Raw genomic sequence first — 23809 nt, 5'->3', positions numbered from 1 at the left:
TCCTTTGTGAGAGCGAGCATTATCCCCACCCAATGTTCCTAACTTCCAAATCCGTGTGCGTGTGTACTGGGCTTAATCTTGATGTATAGCTTCCCTACATGTGGTGCTCCACCAAACACATCGATCACGCACATCTACCATACGTAAAAGCACACACATTCACGTTCACACATTCCTGTGGACAGTTGTACCACATTTATCACAACTGACAAAACAATCCAGGATATGAACATGTTTTCCTGCTGAGGAGATAAAACGGCGGCTAAAACACATTTCATCTGTCACTGACTTGGAACGCTCTGCTTTGGCATCTCTTCATCATCCTGCTTTGGTTTACTCCGTTTTAAGGAAGCACAAAAATCCTCCTGAAATACTCCAAGAGGTTATTTTTCCTAATCCTTACGTCTTTTTGGATTTGTTACCGATGGGCAGTTCTTGAACAGTGACCACGCAGTGGTGAGAGAACTGTACACAGTGCTTGGGGTTCTTTTTTATACTGCTGGTGGCGGTTATAAAACTAATGTTATCGCGCTGATATTATCATACGATGATGTGGATTTAAATGACTGAGGCAGAGAGCGGGAGGGGTCAAGGTGGGATAGAGAGGAAATGGTGCACAAGAACAGAACGTCTTGTGAGAGGCAAGACTGCTGCATCTTCCCTTTGTGCGGCCTGTGCACGTGTGTGTTTTTGTTTATGTTTTATTTGGTCTCTAAACCATGTTATATGGGGGTGACTTCAACTTCCTGCCGCCCATACATGCAAACATATGAAAGTCCCTGGATGATACAGAAATGTCAGTGGTTTCAGGCAAGAGTCACATGATCCGTTTCCTGCTGCATGTAATGTAGCTCATCTGTTGTTATGGTTAATGTTGGCGACCCTCAACATAAAGTTGAAATCTGCCTTCGTGTAGTCCGAGCCAAAATTAATCACTAACTTCTCATCTCCTTTGTGTTACATGGAAAGAACAAACTCCCTAAACTGAACCCAAAATAAGGAGGAGTCCCTTGAGGAATATCACGAAGGAATTCCATTTTCCACTCCTCAGAGTATCACCCCATTATTCACTGCTGGAGCTCTGCAACACTTTTTTTTTTTTTTTTATGCATTGCATAGCTAAACCCGTGAAATGAAGGGTTAAAAAATGCATTTAATTTCCCATCGAGTGCCCCGCATAGTTTCTGTTGCTTGTTTTGAGAGTTTTACTTGGGAACAGAGAAAAACCATGTGTCCCTTTCGTGTATAAAGTGTGATTTGATATTTTCCTGAACTAAAATTGATTATTCTATACAAATGGGAAGGATTTTCTTTCTCATAAATGCACAGTTGTACATTGTGAACCTCATGACTCTCAAATTAGACAGACCAGACTTCCAGAGATGAATCTAATTTCATTAAGATCATTTATAATCAAATTTCCATTTCAAATTTCACCTTGTTGTAATCTGTAATCATATAAACATACATTTTCTTACTGCTGGATGTCTATGGCATGCAAATCTGGACCTAAAATGCAAACGTGTCTTTGATTTTCTCAACAAGATAACGTCACGCTTCGTAAGTTGAATACATGAACTTTATTACACAGGAAAGCAGTGAGGTACAGATTCAAGCAATGCATGACCATCTCATAAAAAGGCAAAACTCCACTCAGTGGGTTCACCAGTATTGCAATCTGTGAACATGTGAAAACAACTCGCAGATGACAGCTTTGTTTCGCAATCCACATTGGGTGAGCATCTTTTTCACATTTAAATTTCCTCCCTCCCCTGATGAAATAAGAGCAAGTAATGTGTACAGATTGCGGGATGAAGTGGATGATTTCATAATGTGAGCTCATGGAATGCAGTCAGTCTTTGTATGTACATTAGATTCACAGTAACAGCACAGAAACACACAAGGAGGAAACAAAATGGCCACGAACTGGAAAGATTTCATGTCTGCAGCTCCAGTACTGGAAAAACATGCCTAATATTTCTTTCCACGTCAGAATCAAATCTTCGATAGGTGAGCGTTTCCTTGTGCTATAGACTCATTAGGAATCTGGTAAACCACAAACATGGCTCTAATGTGAAGTATAGATTCTCACATATTGACATACGGCTACAATAAAGCATTAGAAATATGGTAAAAGGAATCATGTTTTTTTTTTACATGCCTGCTATTCAAATGCATGTAATGGAAAGCCTAAGGTTCCTGCATGAATTATTAAAAAAAAAAAAAAAAAAAAAAAAAAAAGTCCAACTTAGCGATTCTATTCATTTCAATTTTGGACCATTATTACTTTATGCTTGCTTAGTTTTAGAAGATGAACAATAACTGATCAATTTTCAAAGCTCTCATTCAGTAGCTTGTGTAATGATTACCAGTGAGCTCATGCATGTTTAAAATGATACAGACACGCATGTTCAAATGCATACATACAACAGCCAGGACGTGCTGACACAGAACTGTGAACATCTGCACATTTGACAATCAAAATCCGTGTCCAGACAATACCCATGATAAAAGTTTATTATAATTAGTCACAGTATCAGTACATGTTAATGACATTTAAAACCGTATAGACATCATAAAAGAGACAAAGAGGCCATTCTCCAAAGAAACGTTTTCTTCCTTCAATGCAAAGGATCGATTCAGTAAATCACCGCGATGTCAAACTCCAACCACCACACAAATAGTTGGGGAAATATAAAAAAGAAAAAAAAAAAAAAAAAAAAAATCAATTCTGGCCGGTCTCTCTTTACTAGAACAGTATTATAATTCCTGTAACTAGAATTGCTTTCAGTCTCTTGAGTGTTTTGATTTTAATTGATTTTAATGCTCGTTTGTGTGTTCTCAAGATGCCTTCGAGGACATCTTCTTAGTTACTGAATATGTCACGCTTAAAAAAAGCAAGGAGGCAAATAATAATACAGGACCTGGAAGTACATCAAATACTGCCGTTTAACTTGGCTTTACTTCATAGCGTATGTGTATTATGATAATTAATATTAATCACGGAAAACTTTTAATAAGTACAAGCAGTTTTTCGGCCTTCTTCTCGTTTGGCTTGCGTTCACTTTGCTTTTTATTTTGCTCCAGTAGTTTAACTTTAATTTTCTGTAATCCAGTGTTTTCATTTCTATTAGTTTCCTAACACCTCTTTTCATATCTCCAACATCTGTTGTTGCTAAATGTAACAGCTACTCTCTAAACCGAGCGGCTTAGTATAACAACACTTAAGATCTGCTTTTTTGAAGTGACTACAAACACTGTCCTACTGGTAGATAAGATCCTACATAAATGGTATAGTTTTGTTATTTCATGACACAAACTTTCCTGCCAGTGCACTGGCTGTCACTCAGTATCTGTTAGTTTGTATTTCAGTGGAAGTTTAGTAAGCATTTGCTGAGACTTAAGACTACAGATATCCGGATAACGGGAACTGTCGTAGTGCGAGGTGGCAATTTCCTATTTTGCCTCGTCATTTTTCATTTGTACATTACTGCTTTAACAGGGACAGTTATCTGAGGGCGGGGCTACTTACAGGTTTTAGGGGCAAGTGAGGGACTAATTTTACATTTATTCAGGTATTTTCCTCTTGGAAGGAGGCACCAGGTGTGCAGGCAGCTCCAACGGCAGTTCATGTCCCTCCAGTTTGACCTTTATCAGGTGATTGGCCAGGGCAAACTCCTCATCATCCAGCATCCCATCCTTATCAATATCTGCCAGCTTCCAGATCTTTCCCAGCACTGTGTTGGGCAGTTTTGACTTCACCATCTCCTTCTTAGCGTTGGCTCCTGTCACCTTTCCATTGACAGGAGACAGCGTGTAGAAAATCTCATCGTAAGCAGGTTTGTCGCGAGTAACAACCCAATCGGCTTCGTCGATGCCTTCACCAGCTCCTTCGCCGTACCCGTGTCCGAACGGGCCGTTCAAAGTGCCGTCGAACGCGCCCCCCTTGACTGATGCGTTTGGCCGCAGGTTTTCCTCTTGGCGGACCAGGACCATTAAGCCAGCGATGTCATTGGCTAGCATGTCGTCGACTGCCTCCAAGAGTTTGGGTTTCAGAGGCTGGAACTTGTTGAGATCGTGAGCTTGGAGCTGGTCCTGGAAGGGAAAACAAACAGAAGTTTATCGTAAAATCGAAACATCATCTGTGAATGTGAACTTCATTGCTTCTTTTTTGTTTACCTGCATCTTCTTCAGATTAGGAAAATCCCCAGGTGATATCTGATGCTCTCTTTCAATGCGTTTGTAAATATCACCCAGACTGGCAACCAGCTCCTTCTTCTTGTTTTCTTTCCCGAACACCGAGGGCATTTCTTTCTTCAGTGCACTGATGATATAGGCGTGGACCTGTAAAAGACGTGGAAAACTGAAGCTGAAGAATATGATCATGAACATTTCTCACTCTGCTCTGGATATGTTGTGTATCTGACGAGGAAGAAGGTGTGGTTGATTCCTATCATAATACCAATGAATGAAATGCTAATACACACAACATTACAACAGCAGCATGTGCTTCCATGTTATGTAATTCATCAGAGATTGAAACGTGAGTTATGACCTTATCATTGCCGTCTCTGCCTCACAGATTCAGTCCTGTTTCAGACTTGCTTGCATAAAAAATCTGAAGTAAAAAGTTTTGGTCAACTTCTGCAAATTTTATGCCAAAGTCTGAAGTTTGCAGCCTTTCAAAAGGTTCTCTGCCAACTTGCAATCCGCAGCACTGCCATATATACAATACAAATTATAAGGCACATGTGCTACATTAGAATCCTTAAAAAAATGTAAATCAGCTAAGCAAACTGTATTAGTGTTACGCCAGAGCATTTTGTGTTTGTTCATCACATAAATGTATCACAAGGCCTTTTCACATACGACTTCAAGCCAGGACTGATGCACCTTTGTGATGCATGAGTGTCAAAGTGTGTGAAAGTGCAGAGGCAGCACAGGAGGGTTGAGGTTAATCCGCTGTCGATACGCTTCTGAGCCATCAACAGAGGTAGTAACAGAGGCAAAACGGGTAATGTGTGTAAGGGCATTGTGGAATACGCCACTCTAACCAAAGGCAATTACCGAGGATGGACAGCCGTGGGTCAATGAGGACATCTTTTTAAAATTTGAATTTTTGCCTAAAAGCAACAACTGATAAGTGAAAACGGATAGAGTGTATAAAAATATGCAGTCTTATTCTTGTTAGGTCCTGTAACACTACCTTACGCTGTCGCTTAGCAATTCAGGCAGCTTCTGGAGGAGTCTTTTATAGCATGACAACAAATTCACTTGTAAAGCTGTGCATGTGCGAGGCTCAGTTGGCATTTAATCCCCAAACTGCAGGGGGAGACCAAGAGCAAAAAAGTCAGATTTTTCTCTTTTACATTAAAAATGTTTAACTTTAGGATACAGACTGTCAAGAGTTCAGCATTTGCTTTATCTTGAGTGTGTGTGAGTTATTCAGTTGTAGCAAAAACTGAACTACGTGAACATCAGGAGTTCTCAAGACACTGAGCTCACAAGAACGGTACAGGCGTAAGGATGAGTGAACGGAAAACAACGCCTCCGGCCGCAGCTTTTCGTGAGGTATAAAAACACACACACACACAAAGATGAGTCCATAAATCATTTACAAGTGCTAAACAACAGCCTGAATATAAACAATCTTTTCACCAGGCAAAGTTATGATAATAATAGGTTCCTAAGTTCAGGGGGGAAAATATGCTAAGATAGCGATATCAGATTACAGTAAAACAAATAACAACCGAGGTCCACTTGCATCTGCAGTTTCTTTGTGTTTTCACTGTTGTCTTGTTCCCAGCTGTCTTTGTTTTGATTTTCAAGTTTTTGAACTTTTGACCAACAGTTCAAATGTAACATTACATGCATAATGCTGTTGCAACCATGGCGTCTTGGGACACTTAACATTCCTTTAGCTAGATGAGTCATCCGCTAAATCTTTGACTTTTTGAATCGATATTACAACAAAGCATTGTGCAAGTGTTTGTGTTTAAACTTGTCCATGTCAATTTCTGTTAAAGCTCAAACCATTTGTTTAGAAAAATAATAAAATCCCAAAGAATCCCAAACCAAACCGACTTAGATTTTTTTTGTTGCTTTGTTGCTTTGTTGATGCATTTGTGTTTCCACCTTGTGTCCTTGAAACACGCCCTATCAGCTGTCAAACAGGAAAAGTTCTATCAACTCTGAGTTTGATAAATCTGCGTGTGCTCGAGGGTGTGCACATGTACATCCTCAGTGTTTCCTTAAACTACGACAGGCAGCGGACTGTCACCTCTCATACCTGACTTCCTGTTCAGAGAGGAAGTGGGGTATAACTCACTCAAAGCAGAATTATTTGTCCGGCACTGTTGGTTCTGGGACATTGATAAAAGTTTGCAGTCAAGGTTAACGGCTGTGCAAGAGCTGGATGGAATAAACAGGAAACACATGCACATGCTACTAACATTTAAACATGTCACGTTTTTTTTTTAATTTTAGCTCGTTGTCATATGGCATAAAACCATAGCGCCTGATGTATGAAATAGTGCTGATTGCATCAACATAATGCGATGCCCATCATCTAAAACTTCCTGGGACAGGATCGCCTGTGGCTTACCTTGGCGAGTCTTGCCCTCTTGATCAGATCGTTGAGTTTTCTGAGTGCCGCATTTCTTGGTAAAGACTGAATGTCCTTAAATAAGTCCTGCTCCTCTGCTTCAAACAGCTTCCTGTTGTCAGGAATCAACAGCGGGTGGGACCAAAATGAGCCAATATAGACACGGATCACCTGTCAGTGAGAGTGACGGAGGAAATCATGTGAGGCTTGAACAACGAAGAAAACAACTCTTTCTTACAGGAAGTAAACTCTCTTGATACTGATGTCAGTTCATCAACTGTGGATGTTGGGAACACTACATTACACATAAAATACAGAGTAAAGAGTCAATAGTTATTTTGACAAACTGATTTAGAATTACTTTCATTATTAATTTATGGGAAACCTCCTCACATAAAAATTAGCTATTGATGCGCAACATAATCACACACACAGGTCTTGAAAGGGAGGTAACAATTGAGTCGGGAATTCTAGGCCCTACAGAGCCCCCATCCATGATCTGTCTATGGGTCCCATCCGGAATTGATAATAAGAATAGCAACTCTGCTTCAAACCAAGTCAATGTTGAGCTGTTAACTTTACAAATGTTGTCACGGAAACAGTCCATCTGTGTCTGTAGTCTGCCGTACCTCTGGGGTGTTGACTATTTTACCCAGTGACCACATCAAGGCACCATAAACTCTCATCAACTGCTGGGTCTCTATCTGGTCGGCCTTGTTCAGCACCACTCTGGAGAGAGAAACCAGCGAAGGAAAAAAAATGATAAGCTGCTTGTGTTAACATAGTATGAACTCGAAATAAAGGGTGACATTCAAGCAAAAAATAGCAAAAGTATCGACGTCCTAACCATGACGTTTGGGTCAGTAAATCAATGAAACCTACAGTACCTGATCTTGTCTTCATGGTTCTTTAGAGCCTTTATCACCTCTGAGAACTCATCAGAGATGTCCAGTTTGTGGGCGTCAAACAGTAATATGATCCTGTCCACTCGTTCTGCAAACCACTCGAGGACAGCTGCAAAGTCGTAGCCTGAGGGGGGAGATAAGAGGAAGGGGAAGGAGAAGGGAAAAGGGTGGAAATAACAGTGGTGTAGAGTCCATCATCAACAGCCACATGGTCAACATATTCTCTAATATAAAGAGGGGGGACATCAAGTGGTGTTATAGTAAATATTCCCCAGAGAAAAACCATTACAGTGACTGCAGGTCACAGAGGAGGCTTAAGGAATTAAGGCCATATTGTAACATGTTGAGTGAAAAGAATGTATTTACTCATAAAGAATGTACTGCCAAGGTTAAACAAAGTAGCTTTTTAAACTAAACACTGATAGGGAAACCCCAAACTGTGGAACGTATTTTGCATTACAACATGGCAGTTTAGACTTTAAGAGCAAGGAAAGCGGGGAATTAAAGTAGCTCAAATCAGTTAACGCCTGCATAAATTCCTCCATAATGAATGAATCAGTGATTCCACACCACTGACTCATTTGACTTTCTATCCCACTCAAGGACAAAAACTCTTGCTTACCTGGAGATATTCCACAGGATATGACAGGAGAACAAAGAACAAAGGGTAGTGCAGAGGATTATTGAGCTGAAACTTCCAACGAACATCGAAGGACATTTAGCAGAGGCAGAGTCAGTGAGTGACACCATTAATTACGATGAATTGATAACAACCAGGAGGCATTGTGTCAGTTGGTAGTAGGCTTTTGCTTCATGCTAACACAGGGATTCAAGCGGATTTTTTTTTAAAGCTATGTTTATGAAACACTTATAAAAAGGCTTTGCACGTGTTTTTTTTTTTTTTTTGCTGTGAACATATCAAAACCTAATTCTAAATACACAGCGATGATAAAAATCCTCTTCTTTACATACTTACTGCACTGCAGCTCCTCCCATAAGAGGAATGCTTAATAATCTTCAGCAGCTACAAATGTTTAACTAACTTGTGTTACAGCTGCTTCAAGGACTTTACCAACAATTTTTAACCAACCAAATTACCTTTATCTTAACAATTTAATGCTCGGGAGTTTGCAAGAATTTCTCACTGATGTGGTTAGAATGCAGCAATAAGTATGTAAAACATGGAAACTTACTTTGGCTGGGTCTTTATGACCTGCAGCTGCGAGGAGAAACACTGCTGCTTGAGAAAACTAGCGTGTTAACAAAGATGTACAGCAGATACCTTGATATTTTGAATGCTAGGGAATTGTTCTTCACCCTGTGAACTTCTCACATGTTGTTGGCAAAAGCAATGGCACGATGTCCCTTACACAACACCCCTTCCCATCGGTTATTGTACAAAGATTGTATTTTGCCTCAAGAGAACACTAAATTAGACTGACACAATCACAGCACAACAGTAAATATGATTAAATGTTCTGGTAATTGTAAAATATTCCTGTTTGGTAATTGTTACAAGGCACGACTGAAGTGGTCCAAATAAATAACTAACAATTAAAAATTCAATTCTACATTTTGAAACAAAATCCAGGCCATGTATGCCAGTTTCCTTAAAATCACCAAGATCTGTTATATCGCTAACGAGATGTTAACTTTTTTTTTTTAAAGTCATGTGACAAGGCCGGTGAAGAACATGGAAAAAACCCAGAAATACTTCAAAATCAAGATATCACTTTTTTTTTTTTTTTTTAAAAGCCTTTCTGCAGCTAGTTGAAAACCAGATCTACAATCTACGATACCTCCGTAAGGACATCTACTCAGGCTGCTATAGCCTGACAACTTCTCATCTGGACACACACACACACACACACACACACAAACAAATGCATACATTTATAAAACAATGCAACAGGATGAAAGTGGTAACAGAAAAGAATGTGACTCGCAACATACAGACGTACACACAAATGACATGATGGGGAATAAACCATGGGCCTTGGATGAAAAAACAAAAATGAACATGCACTCAAACACACACTTCCCGGTCCTTAGAGAAAACACAGCTGGGCTTACCCCCTGGAGGTTAGGTCTAGCCAGCTTTGTGTGTGTATGTGAAGTTATTTGGTTTGACAACAAATTTTCAAGAAAATAAATAAAAAGACTGCTTGACAGGGCCAACTGCTTCAACTCAACTACTGCTACACATAAACAGTATCTATAAACAATAGCTTGATGTACACAAATCATTCTGTGTCATTTTTCAAGAAGAAAACTGGACACAACACTGATGATCAACAAATTTTCCACAAGCTCGAGGCAAAAAAAAAAATCCAGATCCGAGCAGACCCCACCCCTCCCATGAAGTAATGTGCTGAACTCCCTGACCAGGGCTTAGCTGATTAAGAGCAGTTTATGAGTTTTGTGATAGAGTTGTGAAGGAACGAACACCGTCAAGAGGATGGTGGGCAGTACAAACGTATACATTATAAGGAAAGCAATGCTTATCATAGCAGGAAGGAAATTAGCATGGAACCTGACCAACTTGAGCGCTGCCAAATTCTACTAATCTATATTCACAGGTCCAGAATCTGCTTCACATGAAACCACTGAAGCACTTTTACAACATAAAGCCAATTATTCATCTTGCTGCGCATTCATTGATGACAGTTGATGAGCTCAGTGTCAACACTCTTAAACAGGGAAAAATGAACGCTGGCGTTACAAAAGGAGAACAAATAAAGTGTACGAGAGTCGAGCAAAGAGGACAAACTGTCCGTCTTTGAAAGAAATTTAAAGAGTGTAAATGCAGGAAAGAGTAAATTATGAGTTTCTTTAAGTATCCCAGATCTTTTGTGGGTGTTGGCGGTTGGTATGGCAATGCCACCGTATGGCTTTGGGAATGCCAGCCGTGCCAAACACCCGTAAGGCTGTGAGAACCCTTTTTGCTAATACAACTTTTCCTTTCACTTTAGTTTACACTGCTCTACGAGTTTGTTTTTATAAAAACACAGATAAGCGTAAAATTAGGATACACACAAAACTTGAATGAACTGAACTCCGTTGTCAGAGATGATCTGCAATGATTAGGCACAGCAGAGCACCTCAGTGTTTTCTGTGTAAACTGAAGTGATAAAATGGATTTAATCCTCCTCAGCATGAGGGATGCAGTGTTGCACAGATTTCTGTAGATGTTCTGCCGTTCTTAAGAGACTTAATTGTATTCAGCTGCTCTTTGCTGCAGGGGTTGTGTTGCTCTGGCTTTCTCTATAAAATGTTCTGAATGCGCCATCGCAGGATTCATACTGGACCAGATCATAGTTTTTACTTTTGTCCTCTAAAGTAACTCCTGTGATTTTGGTAGTGTGCTTTGGGTCGTTAACATGCTGAGCAGACGGTGTAAATATCGGAGTCCATTTCAGGAGGACAGCCACCATGGCTCCTGTTAGTGGCACTATTGCTCCTTTTACACGCCCTTATTACTGCAACATCTGTGTATTAACTGGTTTTGGGCAGGCTGGCTGTTGCTCAATCTGATCTTCCTTCTGCATCTTTCTGGAAACTAAAACACCATTTTTTGTTTCTGATTTCTCTGGCAATTATTCTCCATTTGGAGCAGTGATGCAGACATGTCATATGTCTAGACAAAAAGGTGTTTTTTTACAGCCATCTTTGTGTACTCAGGCTAATCACAAGAGTATACGGTTTTGTTCCAACTGTGTTTGTTCTGTTCGGCAGATGACAGACAGAGCTGTAAAGAATCATTTGGCTTGTTTTATGTCAGCTGAGGCTATAAAAGCACTTGTGGTCTCACCACTGCAACACTCACTGTCATGTAAATCTAGGACAACCTAAGCAGTCCTTTAAATGTCATTTTGGTTACTCCCAAAAGTACTGTAATCTCCAAATCTAAAACACATGCGACTTTGTCTGTTTTTCTTGATAAATAGGACGTTTTCGCCTTTATTGGACAGTAAACATTGAAGTCGGAGACAGGAAACATGAGGCGACAGAAGGGGGTATGACATACAACATAGTTAAAGTTGCAGCACTGCAGTTACGGCGTACTCTGCAGCCATTCAGCTACAGACAACCTCCACATATGCTAAACCACTTTCATCTGCCGCTCTGTTTGTTGACTTTCCATAAAGAGCTCATAAAGGCAAAATGACCCGATCACTGTGCTTTCCGTGTTTTGAATATGGCACTGGACCGAACATGTTGAATTCAAACGTGCAAATGTGTATGTGTGAGTTGGAGAGCTGATTCAAAGCTCATCTTTTTGTCGCCGCTTCCTGCTCTTTGAAATGAATGAAGCATAATCCTCCTGATAGCAAAAGCTAAAATAAACACACACACACTCAAATGTCCAAAGGAAATGCTGACATTGTATTTCAGACTTCAGTGGGACTGGGAGCCGGAGGGGGGGGGGGGGGGGGGGGTGTACTGCAGCTGAATAGCTCCATTGAACTAAAACGGACACACAAACACACACTTCCGCACACACAAAACACAGACAGAGGAAAATAAAAAGTGTGTGCCTTACCTCGACTGATTCTCTGTTTCTCTCCAGACAGAATGCCAGGCGTGTCAATCACGCTGATGCTCTCCAGCACAGGGTTGGGAAGCTGGGCACACACAAACCTACACACCACACACACACACACAGAGTAGAAGAAGAGAGAGATAGAAAATATCAGGACAGAAGTGTAAAATGTTCTAATAACAAACATTATCCTGCTCCGGACCTCTACCTCCCGTACCCTCTCTCCTCTTTCTCCTCCATCTCTGCTGCTCTCCCTGTGTTTCTCCAGCTGAATAAATATGAACAGGTTAGCAGTCATCCTCACTGCCTGCAACCCCTCTAATCCCCACTGACAGTCAGCATTTCTTCTTCTTCTCCTTTCAACACTGGAGGGCCCTCACAGCGAGGACTCGGTCACAAGAGTAAAGACTTTTTGGCTGTTTTGTTTTTCCAGAAGGATGACAGTGCAAAGATGACTGGCTGTCTAGCTCACTCTCTGCTACACACACACACACAAAATCACAGCCAACCATTAAAAGAGAAAAGCCTGACCAGTGAGCAGAGGGAAATTCAATCACACAGGAATGTGGAGCTCTGGTGTGGATTCTCACTCGTACTCACTTTACCCTTTCTTCTCCCCTGTCCTCTTGAGTCTTTCCCTCGATGTTAACATACTTCACACTGGTATAGCATTTTGACTGCACTGCACACACCTACAAAGATGTCCAGCAACATCTGCCATTCGTGCCACCCCCCCCAGCATTTTGCTGCTTTGCGTTTGCGTACGCGTGCTTTGAGGTCGCCTCAGATTCTACCTGTTGAGGAATGCGTTTCCAAAAGCGTTCAGCTTTCTGAAGGGCTTCTTGGGGTCAACCACCAAGGCGTTGCCGGGAATGACACCTTCTGTGTCGCCGTGCATCACGGCAATGAAAGAATCCGTGGTGGGCTCCGGGCCGATCCGCATTCCAGGAAAATCCTGCTCCAACAAGTAGCTGTGGGGGAGATAGAAGGAAATGCAAAGATATGTGACAAGATAGGAGATTAGATGTCTTTGAGCAACTAAACACCGCGTACAACTTAATCAACAAGCCGTTTGGTATGTGGGAATAATCCACCGAGAAGATGCTATCCAAGAATAGAAGGCATTGTGTGGTGTAAGGAGGCATTTTAAAACTTTAAGCTGAGAGGTCTAATCGTTTCTACATACCTGCATGAGTCATATTTGATATTATTCACAATGTTAGATGGAGTCCCTGCACTTATCTGGAGGCAACAGCACACACACACAAGTGTAGTATTACATCTGCAGCTTCAAATTTTAAAAGAAGTGCGTCATGCTTTTGTTTTTTAGTTTTTTTAAAACAGCAATTCTATTTAAATGAAAATGGTCGACATGGTGACTCAATTAGAAACAACAATAATAATAATAATAATGATGATGACAAAAAGCAGATTTGCCTTGAATTAAATGTTCCTGGGACAAAGATTAAGGCTGCCATGCCGAGCGCCAAAACAAGCAGAATAATACTTGCTGCAATCCACACGAGGCAAGAAAGAGAATTTGGGGGGGGGGGGGGGGTTGTGGTGAGGTGAGACAAAGATGTAGAACTCTTAAACTTGTCAGTTTAATTGAGTTAAAGGAGCTGAGAACAGTTTTACTCAGGCAGCTCCTGTGATACATGAACAAAGTTCATAAAAGTTTAGAGAAAAAAAAAAAAGCATGAACCCTTTGAGATGTTTGGAGACCATATAAACACAGTAAATTCAATTTTGTATTCAATGTAATGTATTCATAGAAAGATTCGTCACACCAAGAGAGTAGCCAAGCATCCATTAGAGACTCCAGAATACTGTACAGATCTTGAGGTCAATTTGCGCTTCGTCAAATTGGGTTACAAACTCATCATTAGCCGAACTCCTGGAACACAATCAGTGGAGTTCAGTGACATCACACATGCTGTGAATGAAGATTAGTGCGTTTCTGTGGAGTTTCACAACCCCAACCATGTCAACACAGAACATAAAAAGAGATTAAGGCGAGAGATTTACAGTTGAGAGGCCTAAACGTGTCAAACGCGAGTTGGGGTGTGCGCAGTTTTTGATTGCTACCAGATGCAACGCTGGTTCCCCTATAGGTCGTCTCCACCAACATACACCTTAGCGGAGGAGCCAGCGGTGCCTGGTAGAGCCAGCTCTACACACACATGTTTGTGCAGTGTGAACCCTCCTCTCTGTAAAAAAAGTTGTAAAATGCATACCTACAGGACTGCATGTTTGCCATCATACATACGCTGTATGCGTGTGCAGTTCACATGCAGGTCAGCTCACGTCATATCTGTTTGGTTTCTGTGCAGTTTGCAAGACAGTTAGATTAAACTGAAAATTCACAGTTGGAGGTTTCATAAATCCGTAACTAAAAAAGGTACATCTTATGAGGTTTAAAACATGAAAGCACCAATTCAGCCTACCCCCTTCTAGCTGCACACAGAAAAGCGTTTAGTCACCTTGAGGGAAAACGTATACTCTGCTAATGACATCCTGCAGGATAAATTTGAGAAATGAAGCTCAAAAGTGAGGTTGCTGATCTATGAATAACTGAAGGCATGGAGGCTGTATTACTCCCCATCAGCAAGACCATGCACATCAGAGGATGACCGACTGATAATGTAGAAAAACACTCTTTTTTTTCAGCTTTGGTGAGATTAGAAAAAAAAAAAAAAACTCTAATAAAACACTCAGTAACTCCCTTAAGTATTGCAAAGTGAGCAAGAGTGGGACTCCACAGTTAGAAATTAAAGAGATGCTGTGAGAGCAGGATCTCTGACCAAGTGTTACAGAGCAGTTTGTACTTTCAGCATCTTGATGTTACAACGTTGGTGATGTGTTGTCAGGCAGCTGACCATGGGTGTTGTCATTAGTGAAAGGGAGGGTGAGACAGGAAGACAGAGTGTCACTGAGAATCAGACTCAAAAGAGGAAGATGAGAGAGCAGGGATGTCTGCATGTCTTACGGCAGGAAGTCCCTAACAGCATCCTCTCTCTGGTTTTCAAAGGCTTAACCCACTAATTGCCTACTGTGCTCTATGTGAGTGCGCATGTTTTACTCAAGTGTGTGTGTGTGTGTCAGAGGAGCAAGATGTTAGCAGCAGCCCTGCAGCTCAGAAAGAGGCTCAGCACCCAGCTGCTAACATTTCTCACACACCAGTCCCAGGGATACTCCAGGTCATATGCTTTAACTTCAACAGAGCTGAGGTATAGCACTGAGTCATGATCAGTGGCAGTGCCGCAGCATACACAGGAATGCTGCTGAAATGTGTTCTCTCTTTGTTTGTGTACGTTATGTTATTGGCTCTACTGTCCAAGTAACTTTACAGGAGCCCCACTGTCGTTGCTCTGAGTCCTTCATCAACCACCATGATGACCAACATATGGATACATTTATTCAACAAAAGCACTCCAATCTTATTCACCAAACTGGTCAGTTACTATGTACCAAGACCATGAAAAGTAGTTCTTCATGGAGTTAAATTAGTTTTAATAAAGGGGACCTAAGAATCCCCTAAACTTAGGATGTAACAGCTCTGCAGGAGCTCTGAGATCTGGTTAATAAAAACTACAAAACTGTTGTAGAAGTCAGTTTGGGTGTGTCTCCCACTCTATCTTTGAGGTGGCTTCTCTCTCCTTGTGAATCCCCTCTCTTTACGAAGCTCCTTCCAATAGCTATATGACTGTAGGATATAGGTTTGCAGGTGCAGTTTTCTCACCGTATGAAGCTCGTCTTGCCGGTGGAGTACTGTCCCACCAGTAAGACCATGGGCTTGTTGTCAAAGTCGGCATCCTCCAGGGCCGGAGAGTGGAACTCGTGAAACTTGTAGCTCTCCTCCAGTGGCAGGAGTTTGGTTTTGTAGAGTTTCTTTAGTCCATCGCTGACGGTCTGAAAGACTTCTGGCTCCTTCTTCCTCCTGTCATCGGTTCCAAGCCAGCTGAACATTGTCGCTCGTTGCTTTTTGTTGGACTAGTTAAGCCACTGACAGGTGTTATGGGTCAAAAAAATACAAACTTGGTGATCCGCTGGATCAGCTCGCTCTGGTTTTATTGATCTGAAAGTTCGTTTATCCTGTTATGTCCTGGAATCTGGAAACTAGATGCTTCCCCTCAAGCGCAGAATGTGATATTCACGCATATATGACGAAAAACTTCCCACTTAATCTTATTGAAAACGTTCTTGCACAGTTATCTTTAAACGCCTGATTTTGGAAGAAATAAAATAACTTAACTTGCCACTTATCTTCAAACCCTTGAATATATTCTCTATAATATACTCTTTATGCTTCACAGGAGTCAGGAAAATGAAATTTCAGTCTGTGCCTTGCTGCACTAAATGGGTGGCGACTGTTGTTGTCAGATTATATTGATTTCTGGTGTCATAGAATAGCAGCTGGAAGCAATTTTAAGATTTTCTCAGTACACGTGTACACAAATAAAATAATTTAAACAAACAATCAGAATGTGCCGTCAGTTTAGCAGAATTCAAACCTGACCATTCAAACGCACTCTCATCACCGAGTCCATTGGTCCTCACAAGTCCAGGCCACAGCAGCAAACACTGCATTCAATGAGTTTGTTTTTGTTTACCAATTTCTTTAAGTAAACAAACTCTGTCAAGGGACGCTTTAGACCATTCTGCTCGAGCGCAAAATCACGCTACCGCTATTCAATACCGTCCACGAGCTAGCAGAGGAATCCCAGAAATGATGCACCGAGCAGCTGTCACAGTGCAACCCCGTTATTGTTCAGCCTCTCCCGCTTTTCTGCCTGCAACAACAGCCCAAACCTCTCCGGCGCTGACAATCAATTCTGACGCTTTCGAGACAAAAACCAGAGCAGTCTGTTTAGCTGGTGCGAAGGGTTATTTTCTGTCACTTGCACGGTGCTGAATGTGGCAGCAGCTGATGTCCTGCAGCTCAATTTAAATGCCGAGTTGAAGGAAACCCGACTCCGCCGGAAGTGCCCAACGGCTGGCAGCCCGACCCACCGAGGTCCAGCCCAGTGATGCGGGAGAGGCCGCTGAAGCGGGCCCGGGGGACGCCATGTTGGATGAGGGGATACGGAGGAACGGCCGTTCAATCACATCGCGCCACCTAAAGGTTAAGGAATATTAATTGGTGTCTTCTGAAATACCTGGGCGAACGGTGTGCTGATTAGAAATATTCACTTTACGAGTGAAAATTAGTGAGACTACAAATCAATTAATTTCCAACAACTACTTTCAAAAGCTCATAGCCTATCAAGCTCGGTGTCAAAGCAGCCGTCCAGCTTCTGGACTTTACCTGTAATGAAATATTTGAGTATTATATTTTTGTGTGACTTTATACTGGCAGTTCTTGTATTTCACAAGCAAGTATTTGAGTGTACTTTTCACTCGGCCACAGCAAAGAAATTCAAATATTTCAGAGATGGAGGACATTTTACTTGAGTAAAAGCGCAGATACCCTACACGTTAACCCACACACAATACCCTTATGGAAATGTTTATGTATCATAGGTTACATTTAGACCATTATTACCTGTTAATAAGATTTTAATCTAAACAACAGTAAATATTTGACTTGAGTATGTCTACTGATATTAAAAAATATATATAATTTTTCCATTAGATACTCCTCGTTCCACAAACGTTATGGTGAGTTATTCTCAGTTCGACCAGCAGGGGTCTCCGTCTATTCTCCAGTTTTTAAGAGCTTTGCATAAGTAATAAAAATATAACACAGTGTAGTGCAAAGATCAACCCTGACATTCACATATTTCCTTGAGCTGTTTATTATTACAAAGCGACTAAATTGTACCTGTACAAACGCTGTGGCACAGTAAAAGAAAAAGTGGCTTTCACCTTGAAATTAAACAGAAAAAAAGGGAGAGTACACGTGTACAATCATTTTATTGTGCAAAAACAAAACTATAACAAATCTGTAAAAAACAAATGTGTGCGCTAACCATTTTCCAGAGATTGACCACATACACCATCAACATTTAAGTTGTGTACAGGCAGGAACTAAAGACACTAAAATGCGCCTGTTGAGATTCAAAGTTCCCCTTCCGTGGGGATAAGATTCCCAAGATAAGACCAAGAGACGATAACACAAGTGTTTATAACACCTTTCGTGCATCATAGTTGAGATAAGTTCACGAGGACAAAGACACAAAAAGAGGAACAACATCAACCAAATTACATAAAGCTTTCCTTCATTGTTACATATGGTAATAGATTATTCTTCAATCGTTCTTCTAAAAGGCAACTTAAATTACAAAAGTACAAGTGAAAGCATTGACTCTGCTTTGATGATTTGTCATTTTCAGCTAACCTTCAGAGGTGTTGGAATGCAGAGGTAGTAGCAACTGAAGAAGCTTTTAAAAGAGACGGCTTAAAGTACCTTCATGTGCACACGTCTTAAAATGAGCAACACCCAGCTACAGCAAAATGAACATCACAGCGTGTAATTGTTGCTAATACTGAAGACAGGGACGCGTTTGCACGCTTTGAAGAAATAAGCAAGAGGAATAGGCAGAAGCAAACTTCAGATTGATGCATTTTCCACTGAAAATTGACACATTTCAGGGTTTCGCACTTCATTGTTGACATAGTCTATGTTAGATAAAGGAATAAAGTGCTACACATTTCTATAAGTGTGAATAATCACAAAGGTACGCCTGGTTCCCTCTGATGATCAGCATTTCGGTTGGGTCAGTATGCAGAATTTCAAAAGAAAATACCGATAAATATAATTATGCTTTCAACTAATTTAACAGGAACACCTAACAACAAATACACTACCCGCTGCGTCTCACAAAAAAAACTTTCAGTGCAGCAGCTGGAATCGATCATGATCAGACTTAACAATAAACCAACTATCCTCTACTGATATTACACAGACTTATGAAGAGTCTACGTTTAGCAAAGGGTTCACATCAAAAAGATGGGCACACCGAAACCCCAAAGTAAAGTTTCCTTTGGAGGGTTTTTTGGTCAGTGTCCATTAAAAAGAAACGCAACCATTTTTCTTAACATGGCGGTTTTGGAGCACTATGTGTCTGACACCAGCCCAGAACAGCCTTGTCAGTGTTCTGTCAGTGATTTGTTGTTGGGATGTGATGCAGTACTGGCCGTGCTGTCACGCGACTAAATTAAAAAAAAAAAAAAAAAGAACACAGAAGAAAACTATGTACAGTGCTTTCATTTCATTACTCTCAGGTCATAGTTAAACGTAGCCCTATTGCAGAATGAACTGTTCCTTTACCGCTCATATGATGACTATGCCAGGTATTTTAGATAAAACTGTTCTGCCGTGATTATGACACTTTCTGGATTTATTATTTTTTTTCTGTAATAGTAGCGGGAAAATATTGATGAATGTCATCTACTGATCCATAGGGATTACCAAGTCCCATTTGGTCAAAATATCCTCCACTTCCAACCCTGTGCCCTGACCTCTCAGTGCCTCTGTCTCCTCCTCAGATGTCTGCCTGACACACACATTTTCCAACTTCAGACCACCTCTTGGCACATGTTTCCCCTCGTTCTTTTCTGCTATCCTGTCCTCTCTCCCTCTCTCTGAAGGCATCGGCCCATCCAACCTTTCCTTTGTGTTGAACCCCGCCTTCATCTCTGGCAGCACTAGTTTCCTGGTTTTGGGGTCCCAGTTAATACACATAGTTCCCTCCATCTCCTCTTTCTCATCCGCAAAATAATCTTCCTCTGTTTTCGGCTTTGCAGCTGGTCCCAGAACACCATTTCCATGGGATAAGCAATCAGGCTGGATGGAATGGGAGGCAGGTATGCCTTTGATGCTCTGGGAGGCGTAAGCAGAGAGCAGGGGAACAATCTCACACTCACTTCCTTCCTCCTCACCTCCATCTTTCTTTTCATCCACCTCTGTCTTCTCGTCTACCTTCTGCTGTGTTTGTAGGTTTAGAATGACACTGAGGAGGCCAGTTTGTGGGTCTTTGCGGATAAACAAACCGAGAAGCTCTCCATCCTTCTCTCTATTGAGCTCACCTGTAACTGATCCCTGAGAACTCTGTAACTGTGCCTGCGTTTGAGCGGGTGAAGGTGGGTTTCCCTGTGACCATACGCGCGGCACCATCTGCTCTGCATATATGGGCCTGTGTGTTTGTACGCATGTGTGTGTTGGCCTCTGTGAGAGGTAGGATTTTGCCTGAGAAGAGTAATCACCAGCCGGGTTACCACCCTCAATGCTCCCTTCTCTATTCTTATTACTATCTGGACATCTCGTTCTTGCCTCTTCTTCTCCCGCAACGTCAACTATAGGATCCACACAGACAGATCCGTAGTCTTCGGACAAATCATCCCTGGGTTCCTCTGGCTCTGGGGGTGTATCAGGCCTCTGCGGGGAGTAATTGGGTGGGGGATCTGGAGGGCACAGCCGGATCTCTGGGCCACGAGGGTCTGATGGCCACTCATCTTTGATGACGCTGATGACCATGACAGAAGGCGGATAAAAGGAGGGTGGGTTCTGGAGAGAGACAGAGAGAGATGTTTGACCATTAAGGTTGTGAAACGTTTTAGAACTTCTACAAGTACGCTAGTTGTTCATGATATAAGAGTTTATTTCTTTTACCAGCATGTATGGGGTCTTTTGTCCTCTCCCAGTCAGATAGGGATAGAGAAGGTAGCCGGCCACCCCAATGATACAGATGAACAATGATGGAACAACAATACCCACAACAATCATTTGCAGCTGCACAATCACAGGGTCTGGAGGGAAAAAGAAATTTGCATGCAATGAAACAAAGCACTTATGATGTCATAGTGTCAATATAAAATATATTTTATAAATCTGAAATGTGTTGTCATCAGGCTAAAAATGGCCAAACAGATCCACCAGCTTCTCTTTGGCTTCTGTATGGCGTTCAGCCACATTCCTTTTCTACAACTCAACCCGTGAGCCAAAAGTTTCTCTTTCACAAACACCTACGCCTGACATGTACCTTGAGGCGTGGTTATGCAGTGCCATTCAGAGGCCTCGCAGTGTACCGGCATGGAGAGGAATCTCGACTTGGCAGAGAAGCAGTATTCTGTGTTGTAGTCCAACAGGGGATATTTGTACAGGCTGGTGGCTACTGGAAAAAGATGCTACAAACATATACATGCACAGGTTAGCAGGCGCTCCAGTAGACCATGAGAAAAAAATGCTTCGTGTTTTCCTCACCGTCTCGTTGCGGTGGGTCTTGTGGATGGAGAGGTGGTAACTCATGTGGGGGTAGATTGCAGCCATGGAAAGCGGCGTGTCATTTGGTAGATACCTCATTGGTCCCCTCAGAGTAATGAGGGCGCTGCTGTTCTCTATTTCCACCAACACCTGCGGGGGGCCAAAAGTGGCTACAGAGGCGGACAGAAATGTGTTGTTTTGGCCGGTTTTAGTTATTTCAACTGAAAAAGTTGAAGAATGAACAGCTCAACTGCGTCCGCGTGGTACTCACTGTCTGATTTTGGGTCAAATCTCCTCTGTGTCAGAGCCCACTTGGAGGATGCTCTCCCGCCCACGGCACGAACCCGGGCATAGTACCCCTGTTCCAAATCCCACGTCTCAGCGCTCAGATCACACCAGGTCCGGACTATGTCTGTGCACTGCTGTACTGCCCTCCAGTGCACCTGTCTTCCTTTCCTGCCCTCAATGCTGTCGCCATAGCTGAGAACGACAGATAAAATCCACAAAGGGAGGGAGTTATCATGAGGTATGCCCGTCTCCTTAAAATTCTCCCCAAAGGAGGAAACTCTCTGCCGTCTTTTCTGTTCGTCAATAAATCCCTACAGAATCCATACTTAAGCATCCCGGCTACCTCTTAGAGACACTTTAGTGCCCATTTCACTCGTGTGTTTTGCTGATTTAAACTCAAAAGCATGACTTACATGGCATACTGCACTGTAAAGTGTGTGTCGTTCGGTGTGCCATTTCCAGCAAACCAGTGCAGCACATTCCTTAGATTCACAGAGGAGAAGGTGACACTGATCGGGCTGGGAGGAGAGGTGGAGACTGAGGAGGAAGATGTCAGAGACAGAGAAAGATATGAAGTACGTGTCTGGTTACATAATTATTTAGTAGAAATGTTTTCCCCCTCTCTCTATCTGGCTGACTGACCCTTACCCTTCCTCTTGCATTTATAGTCACATTAAACCATCTGTTCCGGTAACCCACTGGGCTTTCTTTTCTTTTCTTTTTTAATCCTTCCTCCAATGTTACATAACACAGAATCTTGTAGAATTTCTTGCAATTTGACACTTTTGACTCCTCACAAAATATTTAAAGCAGAAAAACTACACTTCTTTTATATATTTTTTTAAGAGAAGTCAATTCCACTCTCTATAGTTAAAGGGAAGTAAACAGTTTCTCTATTGGAGGTATGTTTATGAAAGCATTCCTTTGGTTTTACATTCAGGCTTTCCAGGTACATGTTGTACAACCAAACACGTAACAATAGCACAATTTGGAGGTTTTTACCCAAGAGATGCCAGGACACACATTTAGACTATCTGCTAAATGTAATTTAGGGGGTTTAAACCTCAAAGTGATAGACACAGCTTTCCTTATTGTGTCAGTCATCATTCATTTTTCAATTATGGAATGTTATTAAGTACTTTACTGCTTTAAGTACTTTACTAGGCTATTTCTTTCACCTCTGTTATTTGTTTGTGATTATATTTGCATGATTTCTCAATGTGAGATAAACGTAATGTAGCCTAACAAGCGGGACAAAAAGAGACCCCCTGCGAATGAGATATGCTTCCCACCGAGTTTCGAATCAGTGAAGGATTCCATAGATTTGATCTGGCCCGCAGGCAAGGCGCCCTGATCGCAAGTTGTCGCTTATGAAAACAAAACGAAGCCTCTATGAGGTCTAATGTTACCCAGAAGGGGTAGAAAAGCAACACTCGAACTCGCATTGTCAGTGAAACGCAGTCATACCTGTGCAGTGAAGGCCCAAAAGGTTAATGAAAACAAACAAAGTCCACATTTTCGCATGGAGGGGTCATGTTTTCAGCAGAATTCAGCCACTTCTCAGCTGCTCCTCATGCGGCCCCCTTCGTAAGACAGGACACTGTCACCTGGCCCGATGTTCTTCCACACGACTGGAATAAGTGGTCGTTACTGACAGAATTAAAACGATACAAAAACGAAGAAAAAAACACCAACTGAAGATGTTACTGATTCCTATTCAAGTTAATCCTCAATGATTAACGGCGACAGGTTTCCGCGTTTGAGGAAGGAATGTGATCTATCTGGTTTATGCGCATATCACACCTGAGCAGGTACACTCCGCGTGTTTCGTCACTGCCCACTTACCGCTGGCAGTGTTCTATCATTTCCTTTTCTTTAAATCTTCCCCGACACCAGTTGTTTTTTAAATTGCCCGTGATATTGCATGATATAAAGCTCTAATGCCTAAGATCGTCCCATTTTGAACTAACCTTCAGAGGTGTTGGGATGCAGAGGTAGTAGAAACTGAAGAAGTCAGACAGCATTTTTAACTTTTGGCTAAATGGGGTGCCAGCACATGTTATCGCGAATTTTGGCTCGTGAATGTTTCCATTCATATGCATAAATGGATATATTTACTTTCACAATGTCCTTATAAACCTTTAGAGCTTTGGTGCCATTCTGCTCAGCAATATATGGATCACAATTATGGATGTGTTTCAGGGCTGAACTTTCCTCACTTGTCTGGTTTATTAAGCAGAGTAGAAATCCTAATAGTATTTTTT

General features: G+C 41.7%; 2 protein-coding genes across 2 annotated transcripts; both read right to left on the bottom strand.

The window, feature by feature from the left end:
* Window positions 1–1561: 1561 nt before the first annotated feature.
* On the bottom strand, window positions 1562–17118 carry ehd3 (EH-domain containing 3). The gene is made up of 8 exons (XM_075458889.1): window positions 15795–17118; window positions 12847–13023; window positions 12053–12150; window positions 7492–7633; window positions 7234–7333; window positions 6605–6775; window positions 4180–4344; window positions 1562–4095 (listed from the first exon to the last, which is right to left on the bottom strand). The coding sequence occupies exons 1-8, from the start codon at window positions 16019–16021 to the stop codon at window positions 3568–3570; spliced, it is 1608 nt and encodes a 535-aa protein (XP_075315004.1). The 5' UTR covers window positions 16022–17118; the 3' UTR covers window positions 1562–3567.
* An 831-nt stretch (window positions 17119–17949) lies between these two features.
* On the bottom strand, window positions 17950–23321 carry il20ra (interleukin 20 receptor, alpha). The gene is made up of 7 exons (XM_075459126.1): window positions 23013–23321; window positions 21959–22082; window positions 21529–21737; window positions 21258–21427; window positions 21037–21181; window positions 20667–20803; window positions 17950–20561 (listed from the first exon to the last, which is right to left on the bottom strand). Exons 1-7 carry the CDS (start codon window positions 23059–23061, stop codon window positions 19446–19448), a joined length of 1950 nt encoding a protein of 649 aa, XP_075315241.1. The 5' UTR covers window positions 23062–23321; the 3' UTR covers window positions 17950–19445.
* Window positions 23322–23809: the final 488 nt, after the last annotated feature.

The sequence above is a fragment of the Odontesthes bonariensis genome, chromosome 24, assembly GCF_027942865.1.
Source record: "Odontesthes bonariensis isolate fOdoBon6 chromosome 24, fOdoBon6.hap1, whole genome shotgun sequence".
Classification (NCBI taxonomy): Eukaryota; Metazoa; Chordata; class Actinopteri; order Atheriniformes; family Atherinopsidae; genus Odontesthes; species Odontesthes bonariensis.
The sequence above is the reverse complement of the archived record's forward strand: the minus strand, read 5'-3'. Positions and strand labels throughout refer to the sequence as shown.

Coding starts and splice junctions, on each gene's coding strand:
- ehd3 (XM_075458889.1), bottom strand. CDS start 16,021: ATGTTCAGCTGGCTTGGAACCGATGACAGGAGGAAGAAGGAGCCAGAA. Junction 13,024..15,794: donor GGCAAGACGAGCTTCATACG/GTGAGAAAACTG, acceptor TCTCCCCCACAG/CTACTTGTTGGAGCAGGATT. Junction 12,151..12,846: donor GGAAACGCATTCCTCAACAG/GTAGAATCTGAG, acceptor TGTGGTGTGTAG/GTTTGTGTGTGCCCAGCTTC.
- il20ra (XM_075459126.1), bottom strand. CDS start 23,061: ATGTGGACTTTGTTTGTTTTCATTAACCTTTTGGGCCTTCACTGCACA. Junction 21,738..21,958: donor TTTACAGTGCAGTATGCCAT/GTAAGTCATGCT, acceptor TGTCGTTCTCAG/CTATGGCGACAGCATTGAGG. Junction 20,562..20,666: donor AAAAGACCCCATACATGCTG/GTAAAAGAAATA, acceptor GTCTCTCTCCAG/AACCCACCCTCCTTTTATCC.